General features: G+C 39.1%; 2 protein-coding genes across 2 annotated transcripts in view; both read left to right on the top strand.

Moving 5' to 3' along the window:
* The first annotated feature begins 35 nt into the window (after positions 1-35).
* prorp (protein only RNase P catalytic subunit) lies at positions 36-11,443 on the top strand. The gene is made up of 10 exons (XM_023431570.2): positions 36-1,068; positions 1,348-1,486; positions 1,662-1,896; positions 1,981-2,282; positions 2,739-2,786; positions 2,950-3,082; positions 8,074-8,184; positions 10,320-10,468; positions 10,899-11,097; positions 11,200-11,443. The coding sequence occupies exons 1-10, from the start codon at positions 642-644 to the stop codon at positions 11,326-11,328; spliced, it is 1,872 nt and encodes a 623-aa protein (XP_023287338.1). The 5' UTR covers positions 36-641; the 3' UTR covers positions 11,329-11,443.
* Positions 11,444-11,640: 197 nt separating this feature from the next.
* psma6a (proteasome 20S subunit alpha 6a) overlaps positions 11,641-14,102 on the top strand; it is a 6,335-nt gene continuing 3,873 nt past the window's right edge. The window contains exons 1-4 of the mRNA XM_023431556.2: positions 11,641-11,817; positions 12,522-12,616; positions 12,760-12,841; positions 13,308-13,463. Coding sequence (XP_023287324.1) covers positions 11,742-11,817; positions 12,522-12,616; positions 12,760-12,841; positions 13,308-13,463 — 409 coding nt within the window. The 5' untranslated portion in view covers positions 11,641-11,741. The remainder of the gene's footprint in view (positions 11,818-12,521; positions 12,617-12,759; positions 12,842-13,307; positions 13,464-14,102) is intronic.

The following is a 14,102-nucleotide window of genomic DNA, read 5'->3' as shown; positions in this document are numbered from 1 at the left end:
AGCTTGAATTTCAAAATAAACCTAACTCATAAAAGAAATACTTAATCAGCAAAGTAAATACCATAGGTAATAACAGTTCGATCAATCAAATCCATATTCATTGCAAAGTCATCAGTGCAATAATTAACAAATTTTTTCAATTTCTTCAGTATCAAGTACGTTTCAAGTGTCCTTTATTTTGTAACCAAATAAGTTTTTCCGGTCTTTCCCTGGTTGTCATGAAAACTTGACGCAGCTCACAAACGGAGCTGTCAAGCATTGATGACGTCGAGGTGTGCGACTAAAGTCATGCTTACAGTTGTGTTTACCCATGAAGTCCTATAGAAAGGACTAAGCTGAGTTAGTTGTTCAAGTTGAACATCGAAGGGAGGTGTGAGTCTGCTTTATATGATTATAACTGTCTATAGAGTCAACGAGTGATAGTTGCCTTTAACTTCCAGTATTTAGAAACAGCTAGGTTAGCTCATGGTTAGTCTTCGATGTTAGCGATTCATGCACCCAACAGCATGTGTCAGTTTTGTCTTGAGTTGGTTTGGGAACTAGGTTTTCTACAGTTTGTAGATGACATACAACATAACGTGAAACTGAGTCAGAATAGATTATATTAAGTTCTACTAAACCCAGAGGTTAAACTTCAGAACATGGGCTCCAACTTGATATCTAAAGTCAGAATATGCCTGAAAACACTAAATCCTTTCTTACACCAAGGAAGTTTAGCTTTCCTCACCATGAAAACTTCACAGCTGGCTACCACAGCACACTGTCTGTACAGCAGAGACACCAACCCCAAATCAGGTGGCAGACAGACAGTCAGACAAAACAGTGGGCCGACTGATGGACAGGGTGGGGTAAGATATAGGACCATCAGACATAGACAAGGAGAATTGTGGGAAGATACAGTGGACGGAGGAGGTAAAAGCTCATCTCTAAGGCAGAGACAATCCTTCCCCAAATCTGTGTTTTCTGCTGGGACGGCAAAGAGGACGGCAGAGATTCTGAAGATTCTGGCGTCTGAGGATGAAGCGGACCCCAAGCAGGAGCCTGAAAGGAAGACAACTAGAGGAGCAGGTAGGACATGCTAGAACTTTCTACCTGATTAGGCATCTTTCACACTTTGTTTTCCTCTTACACTCAGATCCTTTTGGTACAAAATACTACAATATTTCTGAAAACAGATTTATGCAGGAACAATTCTGCTCAAATAACTATGCACAAATAATTCCAGATTTTTTATATTTAAACTTGCTCAATAGACACTCAGATGATTTATGATGTCTAAATGACTCCATGAAAGTGTATGAGAGTAACTGTTTCAGTTCTCTGCACTAAAGCATGCATGTTTCACAGGAAAGGTGCAGCCTCCTGACCGGCCACTTTCTGTTACTGAGTGGAGGAAGCTGAAGGAGTCTCTGGGAAATCCAGTACGCTTTGACATCAAGATGATCCATGCACTGTTCGCCTCTGGGGCAGAGCTGGATATTGCCAAGTGAGAGGAGGATGAGTGTGTTTGTGTGGCTGTGATTTTTTTTTAAATATTTTGTGGATGTTCAAATGTCCTTGCAGTAATGTACTTAGTGAGTACCTAATGCTTTGTGTCCAATATGTGCAACATAAAGCTCAATGAATTAAGCACGTCTGTTTTTAAAATCTTTTGGACACAGGTCTCTGCTGACTTTTGCCACTATGGAAACGGGGACGCTGTCCTATGAGCTGTTACTACGGTACCTTTCACTATGTGTGAGCGGTGGCCACGATGCCGAGGTGTTTGATGTCTATGACATCATGAAGGGAAGTTTCTCCTCTCTGGAAACGGGAGCCTCCACCCTCTTTATCAAGTCCTTCAGCCGCACAGCGAGGTGGAAGGAGGCGGTCAACCTCCTGCAGGAGGTTAAGAAGGTGGAGAGCTGTTTGCTTGGTCAGAAAGCATTTTAAACTCACTCATACTTTGTATCTCATCAGCTTTTACTGTCATCCCAACAGGTCTTTACCCCATCATCACGCAACTATGGTGATATCATTGCTGCAGCAGTGTTACACGGTGACATGACCACTGCCTGGGCTCTTTATGATGAATTGATGGAAAAGGGACTGAGTCCACACCAGGAGACCTGGGACGCTCTGTTTAAGGGAGTGAAGAAGACTAAGGAGGTGGAAGGGTTGGAAGAGGCCATGTCTCAGTCTGAACACCAGGAGAGGCTGCTGGGGATTCTGCTGCACATGAGGAACAACCAGATCTACCCACAGTACAGCCTCGCCAGCAGCATCAAGACCTCGTTTGAGCGGTAGGAAAGAGTGATTGGTTGGTTCACATCATGATAAGGTAGATTTTCATATAATGTTGAATAATTTACATTAAAAACTTTATAAATATAGAAAATAACCTGATTATCTGATGACAAGATATTATTTAATCTGTCTCATCAATTATGGAACTAAAAAGTGCTGCTTCTGAAAGCTGACTATGGAGTGAACACTGTAGCATTAAAAGTTCAGAAATTACTTCTCAATACATTTTAGTTGAAGCAGTCTATTGTGTAGCTAATGCTCTCAAGACTGTAGGGCTGTGCTCAACTGACTAAAATAATTGAGCTTGTTCATTGCTTTCATTTGCCCAAAGTAATTTCCCTTTGTCTGTATGAACTTCATACAATCTACTTCCCTGTAATTTTTATTCACCTCATCTCCATTGCTCCTTGCTGTCATTACTCTTATTTCTGTCTTTCTTTTCCTGTCTTCAGTCTCCCAGGACAGAAATGGACAGGAAGTTGGACCAGCGCCACCCCAAAGTAATTACACCACCTCCTACTTTAACATAAAACCTTCACAGCAGCTCATGTTATTTAATCCATTTTTGTGAACAGGAAAAGTGGTGTGCTCCTTATGATAGTGTGTGTGTCTGTCATTTATGTGTGTGTGTGTGTGTGTGTGTGTGTGTGTGTGTGTCTCCAGGGGTCTGTGCAGGTGTTGTGGGTCAGAGTTAGAGTCCATCCAGCTGACTGCTGAGGAGTACCAACAGCTGAAAGACAGAGTGATGACTGACATCATTCAGGGACAAGATGTTTTCAACAAGACCACACCGGAGGTACACACATACACACGCACGCACGCACGCACGCACGCACGCACGCACACACGCACGCACACACATATATGTAGGGTTTCCATGCCTTAACTGTGAATAAGTCTCTAATGATTCAGATCTAAGGTCATAGAGAGCTTAATACATCTCTACTTGGATTATAGTTTAGTGTCATTATTTGCAGTTTTTGAAATACAAATGGATATGAACAGATTAATAACAACAAATATTAACTTTATTAAGTTATACTTGATTTGTGATTGCAGGTCGTCCATTAAATATGATCTAAATTCATATAAACCTTTCGATTAATACAGAACATGATTAATAACACATTATGCTATTTTAGGTTCAACAGTTTCTGAGCTGTGTTCATTTTCAATTAGCTTGTTTTTACCAGATTTTTAAATAGGGAATAATTAATACTAACTAATAATTCGGTGTTGTTCTAAAAGTGTGTAAAAAATCCTCTTTGGAAATGTATTTTGGGGGCTGACCTGTCAGCAGCGTGGTACAGTAGCTTCACTGACTTATGCCAGATGGCGCCATTGGTTCACTGAGGTTTGCGGAAGCATCTTCTCAGACTCTGACTTGTTCAAACAGCTGCCGTCACTGTCTAGATGAATGAGATGAAACCAGCTTTTAAGGAGACGTTTTAAAGTTTAGCTTCAGGCACAGTGAGGCGGCTGTCTATCCATCCAGTTCAAAGACTGTACTGATTCATTTCTTTGGACTGGTACGACTTTGATATTTAGTAATTAGCCCAAGACTCAGACGATGATGCAAGCCAGTCATCTCTACCATCCTCAGAGTTGTAGGTTTGCTGCTGGGCTTTATAGACACATTTTTGACTACAAGTAGTTATAGTTTCCACATACATGGTGATGGATGGGTTGATGGTAATAGTCTGTTTTACATTTTTACAGTTAATGTACGAATTAAACAACCCAGATATAAAATATTAATAATTGAGCTTTAGAGGGGCTGGTAGTTGGATTGTGTTACATTTGGCCCTGTGTTTCCAGTCTTAATGCTCGCTTCATAATGAACAGACAGATATGAGAGTGGTATCGATTTTCTCATCTAATGCTCGGCAAGAAAGCAAATAAGGGGCTTTCCCAAAATGTCAAACTATTCCTTCAAGTTAAACTTTCTTATATTAAAATGACATGTTTAGCATGCTTCAAGGTCGGCAGGACCTTCCCGTCATTGGAAGCAAACGTGTCAGAGTGATAGGAGTCACACCACCTGTTTGATAATCAACTGTAGCCCACAGACGATTAGGATTTTGAGTAAACAGTAAACAGGGTATCACACACATGCGCGCAAACTTAAACATAAATGAGGGCCGTATTTTTAACTTGTGAGCCTCTTTTATAACCAAAAGCATGCAGTCATCACACTTTATCTCGTATATCTGCATATGTGCGCTGTCTGTGTGGAGAGACAGAGCCAGGGCACAGGCTTTTCATTGGATTGGAATGTACTGGCTGTATTTTTTATAATGCCACTGACAATTAACTTAAAAAACAAGGTTATTCACCTGAAATAGTTCCAGAAAGAAACTTGGCAACATCCGTAACATGTACTTAATCATAAGTCATATTTAATTTATGGACACAGAGAAAGTTTACATGTGTTCCGCTGTGTTTTTCAGTAGGCAGGGGGAGTTTGTCGGTGGAATAGTTAGTTAGATTGAGGGGATTTCCAGCATGTGGAGCACCATGTGAATCTGGATCACAGCTACCTCCCGCCGAGCAGACACACAGAGGAAGGCAGAGAGACATGCAGTTTAACTCGACTTTATTAATTCCCCATTTAAGGCTATTCATTTTATGGGCAAGCTTCAGACAACAATGAAGCAACAGATGCATTGAGAGGCAGATGGAGGAGGAGGGGATCAATTCAAAGTCTTTCTGTCTGTGTGTGGTGATTACTGTGGTTGTCACAGCTCACAGGAAAGATAGATGTGTAGATAGACAGATAGATGTTGAGTCAAACACCAAGAGTAGTCCCGCATTTTGACACGACACTTGGTGAACCCTGTGCAATTTAATACAAGCTAACAACCATTATATATATATGTTATATAATAAAGTAGATCCCTTATCTGACTTATTTTTGAGGCTGTAGTTTCCAGTGGTAACATTTCTTTGTGTTAACCCAGTTTATGAAAAAAAATAGAACAGTTTCACAAAGGCTGTATTTGTAATGAGCTGTATTGCAGTACATTGCACCCCCTCTACAACTGCCTTTGCATTTATTTTTTTGTCCAGACTGTTAGAGTTAAATAACCAACCAGCATGCAATATGTTTTTTCTGACCACAGGAGCATCATGTGTTCGGCTGGTCGAACACATTTCAGCACAGTTACAAGCTTCAGAAACCAAAACAAGAACACAAATTCAGTTTTAATCATTTTAACAAGTAAAAATTGCTTTTTTAAAAATTACTTTTAGTTCACTACAATACTAGTGTTGCACTTCAATATCAAAAATCACAATCAGAGCATTAAAAACAATCAAATTCTTACATATAAGGTTTACCTCTCGTCATTTATCTCAGTTACTTTGGGGTTCACTTAATCTCTTCCCCTAAATTCAAAGTGTTGGCCCAGAAATCTAATTTGAATTACATTAATAAGTGATAATGCATAAAAGCCTTTATATAGCCAGTTTTTTTGTATTCTGATTATATTATTATATTATTCTTTTATTATGTTATTATATAGGTTATTGGTAATGCTGTGGGTTTTCAGAATACTATCGTGCTTTATCTACTTTGTGTAATAATGGTGCATAAGTGGTCCTGAAAGCTTATGTATGCAAGTGTGTGTGTGTGTGTGTGTGTGTGTGTGTGTGTGTGTGTGTGTGTGTGTGTGTGTGTGTGTGTGTTCACAGTGGCACAATGAGCTGGTTTCACATATCAGCTCTGGAAAGTCCCTGGATAATTATACTGGACTTTCTCTCCATCTTTCTTTTCCTCCTTGTCCTTCTCTCATTCTCTTCATTCTCTCTTAATTTTTCTGACCCAATTTTAAACTTTTTTTTTTTTTTGCACAATTTTTATTGTTTTGGATTTCTGCACCCTTTCTCAATCACTTGTCTCTTCTCCACTCTTCCATCTGTGTGTCACCCATCATTTTATTCTCTGATTCCTTTTGCCACCAACCTAAAACACACATCTCAACCATCTCAACCAAATCCCATACTCTACGAGTGTGTGTGTGTGTGTGTGTGTGTGTGTGTGTGTGCGTGTGTGTGTGTGTGTGTGTGTGTGTGTGTGTGTGCGCGTGTGTGTTTTTGTTTGTTTGTTGAACTAAAACAATTGAAATAGACACTTGATCATCACCCGGGCTTGTGAGGCATTTTATGTAGATCACCGCTCCATCAGAGGAGGAATATTACAGCTTTTTTTACATTTTTACAATCACATTTTCATGGTGCACGTTGTGCATGATCGTGTGCACACAGTAAGGTTTCAGTCCAGGGGAATTCACAGCAGCCTATTTCCATACTGCTGCTATCTAAAAGTGAAAGTACCAACAATGCTTCTGTGCCGCCCTATTCTAAGATTCAGCTCTACTTTCCTGTTATGGTATAAATCTGTGATACAGTATGTTACACATTGTCTACAGTGGGACCCACAGGTGGGTTCAGATAGGAGGGGGCCTGAGACTATTTGCTGCATTTTAAGTTGCTGTGGTAATGCTAACATTAAGCCTCAGGAAGACACTGAATCTCTATAGATGTTTTTCCACATTAACTTTTATATACTGTATCTTAGTCCCTTTAGAGGAATGAGAATTCCAGTGCAAATAAAGCTGAGAGTCAGCTGTCAGTAACCCACTTTACATTCTGTCATATTAGCCTGAGTCTAATCTAAAAGAAGTGTAGTCACACAAGGAATAAAATCCAGGTTATTACCCAGGTCCACATTGCATAAACATTACAAGATTGTAAACTTTATCCAAACACAGAGAACTCTACAGTCAGTCATGCAGCCAGCTGGCGCTCTGCCATCTCAGTACAGAGATGGAAAGGCCAGGTAGATTTATTACTGGCGGGCCTGTGATCAGGCAGCGAGAGGATCAGCCAACCATCAGACCATTGAGCTCACAGCTGGGGTTCAGCTACGCTCCTCGACCACAATAAGGAACCAACCCCTGATGTTGTTATTAGAGAGTTCTGCATACTTTTTCTACACATTTTCAGCACCATGTATTTAGTCAGACATCCAAGTAATTAGTCTGTCAAATTGTCAGACATTATACCAAAATGTAGAAATCAGCACATTTCAGATTTTTGCTCTATGGTCATGAATGAGATATGCAATGGAGTAATACACACCCATATCAAATGGACAATTAAAATACACACACAAGGAAGGAAAAAAAACAAAATGTGTGTATGAGTTTTGCTCCAGGCTGGAAAAGACTTCAATAGATGTAATATCAAATGTAAAATAAATTAGTATAAATACAACATATCCGTTTTCAGGCTTACTATCAGCAGCTCTAAAGATGGTAACGTTGGTCCATTCGTCTGTCGGTTGGTCAGTCTGGCCACTTTTGGTCCCTACTGCAATAACTCAATAACTTTTGGATGAGATGCCATAAAATTTGGTGCAGACGGCACAGAGGATAAATTCTGTTACATAATTCTTATATAACTGTGGTGATCCCCTGACTTTTCCTCAAGCACAACCATGAAATCTAAATCTTATTTTGTCCAGTACTTTGGTTTATGACCTAGTGCCTGCAAAAACAAATTCCTATCAGTTAAATAAAATCTTTTATTTCTTACTCTCTTGGTCAATTCTCAGCCTTCTTCTTCTTCTATTAACATTTACACACTCTGCTATAAAATACTATGAGGCTCTCTGGTTAAATAGCAAAGCAAGTAGTAATGTCATGTTGTATTAACTCAAGTGTTTTTGTTGGCATTTCATTTAATGTCTGTCTCTCTGTCTGTCTAATAATGTGTCTGTTCTAGGAGTTGGAGCATTTCAAAGCGTTTGTGCAGAGGAAGCCAGCTTTTGATGTGGTTGTAGATGGGCTGAATGTAGCAAATACCAACAAGGACAAAAGCAAGCTGTCAGCGACGGTGAGAATTCACACACAGATGCACATGCATGCAAAATGTGGTACAGAAAAGAGATGAAATTAGTTAATCTGTATATTAGATAGGGGCAACCAGTCTAATGGTGCTTAGTCAGAATCCTCTCTGCACACACACACACACACACACACAGTTTTACAGTCTAGATTTTAGTGGTTTCTTCCCACATATATGTTTGTCCAACCCAGGGGCTTTTCTGACAGTTGCACAATGACTAACCCTGCAGTGTGTGTCTCTGTATAAATGATAGATGTGTGTAGGAGGTGTCTTAATAATTGGCCAATACCTGATTTTAACAACACCTAGCCCACTTGTCTGGCTTCCCACATCTGTCTTGTCTGTCATGATGTGTGTGTATGTGTGTGTATGTGTGTGTGTGTGTGTGTGTGTATGTGTGTGTCTGTCTCTGTCCGAAATATATCACATTTCCACTTACTCACACTTTCTCAGATGTTATGCAACTGCAAGACAAAGGAAAGTCCAAACTGACAAATGTATTTCCCTATCTCATCTGTCTTATCTAGTTTGTGTGAAACCTAAATAAATGATTTAGATTAATGCAAAAGTCATCAAAATTTACATTAGGACCACTAAAGGAAACTTTTATTCAAATGTGTGTATGAATGAAACTGTAGGTCAGCGGCACAGCTATGCATGAAACATGAAATTAGCTTCTGAATTTATGATTATGAAGAGTCTTCAGCCTCATATTTGAAGTGCTTTAAACTAAATGCTAACATCAGCATGCTAACATGCTCTCAATGACAACACTAACATGCTGATGTTTAGAAGGTAGTTATCAATACACAGTAAAGTACAGTGCCAATACCTACCTTAATCTTAGTTTAGGATGTTAGGATGTTAGCATGCTAACATTTCCTGATTAGCACTAAACACAAAGTACAGCTAAGGCTGATTGGGAATGTCATTAGGTGCTAGATGTAAAAGTTTGTAATAGGCTTGGGCTGATATTTGATAATATTGTATATAATGATATTTCCTGCCATATGCAATATTTTTGCACAATATTGAGTTTTGCACAGTTTGCTCTCCTGCCAAGTCTGACACCATTTCACTGCTGTGCTTACTGTACAGCTGCTGATTAGTGGCAGTATCATTGGCCTGAAACATACTCAATACAATATTTGGGCTGGACTGTATCAAGATATTACATTTTGGATATCGCCCAAGCCTAGTCTGTACCAAATTTAATGGCTTTCAGATTTCACTTCGAATCTCAAATTTGAACTTTATTGTGGCTCTATAGGAAAAGACAGGGGATCACCAAAGTCATTAGGTTTCATGCTCTGGGAACCATCAGTATGTTTACAAACTTTCATGCAAATCCCTCCAGTAGGTCGTCCCTCCAGTATTTCAGTCTGAAGCAAAGTGGTGCACCGATGGACATCAGAGACATGCTGTTAGCATGGTTAAAATGAGATATGTACAACATATGAGTCGTTAAAGGTCCAATAATATAAATATATGACATTTAAAGGCTTCTCTAGAGCCTACAGACTCACTAAGCATTTAAAGAAATAATTCCCAATATTTCATAGGACTTCTCTGCTCTACAAAATAATTGTAAAAGTAGACAGCAGTCATTTTTTAGCTATGGCAACAAGGAGGAGGATAGGAGTTCTTCATAGCATTATCTTCTGTATTAGACAGAGTTACAGTAATTAGTGGCCTGAGTTTCTGTCAGTTGCTCGTCTTTCGATATCCAAAAAGACATCCTAGAACGTGAGTTGTGATGTGTGAAAATGCAAATGCATTTAATTTACATATTGTTTGTTTGTATACTGTTGTTGCGTGACTTTGTTACTTACAAAAACTATTCTAATTCACTATGTTTACTGTCTTTTTCACATTTCACTACCACTCATATGCATACACATCCATTCAAACAGCCAGTGTCTGAGTGCCAGATGCAAACAATGTTACAACCTGTCTTAAAACCTGTATTGCTCATGTAAGAGCTACTACTTGCATCCTAAGGTGTGGTTATGTCTCTAAATGGAGCTGGTAGACATTTGAAAGACATTTGAATCATTAAACTTTCATATTCTATTTTTTAATGTGAGTATGAATAAAAGAATTGAGGTATGTGTGTGTTCCAGTTGTTGGCGGTGGTGTCAGAGCTGGAGCGTCAGGGCCTGACTGTTCTGGTCTTGGGGAGGAAACACATGCTGCGGGCCACCAGATCCTGGGAGAGACACAACATGAATCTTATCCAGGAAAAAGCCCATTGCTTCTTCACTGACGACATGTGAGCACCTGATAATGAAGAAGAATAGTATGGAATTCGGTTTACAGAAAACACATAAATCACATTTACACTGCAGGGTAACACTGGCCATATACTGAGAATATGTATGGAGTTTCAGGAGCAGCAACAAAAACATCTAAAAAGATTATATCATTGTAATTTATTGATTCAGTCATGCAACTGCAATTAGTTCATTGTGCATTAATTGAAATCTGCTCTAAAACCAAAAGGGTTTTGTGCTGCAACTGCAAAAGCTGCAACAAGTGGGTGGCTGACTAATAAAATAAACCAGAACAGAGAATATAAATTCACATGTAGCATTCAGCACGTTGTTGTTTTGAAATACATCTGTTCATTAAAAGCCTTTTTGGTCTTAAAAGGCTCAATTTGTAATCAGTTTATCTCGCACCTGCCTGTTTGCGTCTGTCAGTTCAGAGGACGACCCCTTCCTGCTGTACGCCACTTTGCATTCTGGGAATCACTGTCGGTTTGTGAGTAGGGACCTGATGAGGGACCACAAGGCCTGCCTTCCAGACGGAGCCACCAGACGGCTCTTCTTCAAATGGCAGAGAGGTCACCAGCTTGTGGTGGATGGATATGTAGTAGCAGACAGGAGGGTCCGATTTCAGGTGAGGAAGAGGAGGAACGGGAGGGGAAGGATATGAGAGGAGAGGGTGGATATGTTGACATGAAGAAATAAGCATACCAATTAATTGTGTCTGTGTGTTTAGAGTATTCTCAAATATGACACCACTATCCAGACTTCAGGAGACTCATGGCACGTTCCCTACGACGACACAGAGGACAGGAGCACCTATGAAGTACCACAACAATGGCTTTGCCTCACACAGAAGCGCTGAGCACACACACACACTAATTTCACAACAGAGCATTTTGGTGTTAAGTCATTCAATGTGAATCATATGCTTTGAATATAACGGTGGACCTGTGAATAAAACCAAAAATTTAACACAACTGAAGTGCTTGTAGTTTTTTATTATTGACTTTAAACCACAAGAATTTATTTTGTTTATCTAATAATAAATGTTATTATAATCCTTGGTATCACATTGCAACAAAGCAAAGGAGCAGCATGACATTGTCAGTAGAGACATGTAAAAACTACAATCCTGTGACGTTGACCCGGATGTAGAAGCCCTCAGTCGGACAGATCATTTCCGGAGCAAATGTTTGCCATGTTTTGCTTCTGTTGTCTCTCAGTTTAGTTTCAGATTCAGTCTTCATCAGTTTACCACAGTTATTTGGAGCCGTCATGTCTCGGGGGTCAAGCGCAGGGTTTGACCGCCATATCACCATTTTCTCCCCGGAGGGAAGACTCTACCAAGTCGGTCAGTAGTGAGAGAAATTAACCAATCTCAACTTGCTCTGTCATCACTGCTGGCTAACAGGCTAACATTAGCTAGCAGCTTCTAGCTTACTCATTCATAGCTCAATGTTGTTATGGACAGATAACTATTTCATTACATGGTATTATGGTCAAAATAATTGCAGGTAATATATTATTAACTTTAATTACATACAGTTAATTAGTAATACTAGCTAACCAGGTTCGTTTTATTGCAGTTTGCTAGCTAACAAATCTCCCAGCTAGCTAAATTTAGCTGAGGAGTTCTACCATAAGTTTGCTATTGTTTTACATAAATACATACATGTTTTTTTTTCGATTAAGTTGAATTCCTTATTTTGTTAACTCTGATAGCTGCCAGTCAAGTAGCACACTACTTACCAATTTTAAACATTTTTAATAGTAATTATCTTCTCCAAGTGACTCATTATATCTGAGCTCTATTGCATGTTAGCCTCAGACCTGAGACAAATATTGTCAAAAGAAAACCCGTGAAAGTGAAATACCACTATGATACAGTTGTATACATTGTGTTATATTTAAAGAGACTTGTATTTACATGTATACTCAAAACAATTAAGTAGCTTGGATCCTGATTTTAACAAAAAACAACTTTGCCCACAGTGGTGAAAAGTTTGACATGAGCAGTCTGTTATTGTTGTTTTTAACCTTTTAACCTGTTTTCAGAGTATGCCTTCAAAGCCATCAACCAGGGAGGACTGACCTCTGTAGCCGTCAGAGGGAAGGACTGTGTTGTGATCGTCACACAGAAGAAAGTCCCTGTGAGTAAACATGGACACATTATAATCGAGCAGAAGTTTCTGTTTCTTAAAGAAATGTGTGATCAGATTCCCCAGCTGTCATTATGGTTCTTGTATGAGCACGGTGATCTGTTAGTGATGTTTATGTCTCATGTCTTTCTCAGGACAAGCTGTTGGATGCCTTGACAGTCACACATCTCTTCAAAATCACAGAGAACATTGGCTGTGTCATGACCGGCATGACTGGTAAGTTACGCTTAGTCTCAACAATACCTGAAACACTGAACATAGCTTGAAATGCATCTGCTAGAAAAAAAAAAAAATTGTTACAGCAGTACATTACAAGTTTGACAATAGTAAATAACATGTCACCTGTATTAAGTGGTAGGATATAGTCTATTATGAGTTGCATTATTCAGCTAGAAAAATTAAAAACTAAAACAAAACCCATAGCTCATATCTCTGCAGCAGCCCAGAGTCTACATGTTTTATTAGTAATTTAAAGTCATTTAATCAGGTCAGTGACTGCCATGTCTGACAACCATGTTGAATCACTAATTTCAGTGATCTTGTTGATCCATTTACACATAGAGGTTTATCATTCTTTCTCTGCAAAAAAGTTTTTAAAAATTGTGTTTTGTCCACTTATATATTTGTCCATTCTTTTATTCATTTTTCTGAAAAGCTCTTTCTGTCTCTTCCTCTCCCACAGCTGACGGCAGGTCTCAGGTACAGAGGGCCCGGTATGAAGCAGCTAACTGGATGTATAAGTACGGCTATGAGATCCCTGTGGACATGTTGTGTAAACGCATGGCTGACATCTGCCAAGTCTACACGCAGAATGCTGAGATGAGGCCACTAGGATGCTGTGAGTAGTGTCCATGTGTGTTTGTGTATACCAGAAACATGTACTTAATAATTGATTATGTTAAATAAGATTTAAACCAAAGCTGGCACATTATGAATGTTCAAAATAACTCATTGTCATCCCCTTTTCAATTAATATGGGTTCCTCCATGACCAGGGCTGGTGAATGGTTTTATTTTAGCATCACTGAGTGGTGCATTAAGACCTACACTGAAATCTGCTTTTGTAAGAGAATAACTAGTATGAAAGTAGTAGTTTAGTGTCCCATTATTGTATAAATGTTGCTTTCATCACAGAAAATCTGCACACAGTATCACAAGATCATCAGCAGCTCCAACTTACATCTTGTATCTTTGACACTGGATAGTGATAAAGCCCACATCTTCTTGCACAAGGTTTCATGTCAGTTTTAACAATGATTTCACATTTTTTCTTAAAAGTAAATTTAGATTAGATTAGATTAGATTAGATTCAACTTTATTGTCATTGCACAGAGTACACGTACTAAGACAACGAAATGCAGTTAGTATCTAACCAGAAGTGCAAAAGAGCAGTTAAAGTGCAAGTGTGTGCTGTACAGGTATGTAAAGTGAGGGTGTGCATAAGTAAAGTGGAGATGTGCATATGTAGGGTACAATAA

Source organism: Seriola lalandi, unplaced genomic scaffold, assembly GCF_002814215.2.
Source record: "Seriola lalandi dorsalis isolate HSWRI2012SDOR001 ecotype SW California unplaced genomic scaffold, Sedor1 jcf7180002054925, whole genome shotgun sequence".
In the NCBI taxonomy this organism is placed as follows: Eukaryota; Metazoa; Chordata; class Actinopteri; order Carangiformes; family Carangidae; genus Seriola; species Seriola lalandi.
Note: the sequence above shows the minus strand (reverse complement) of the source record. Positions and strands in the feature narration are given on the sequence as shown.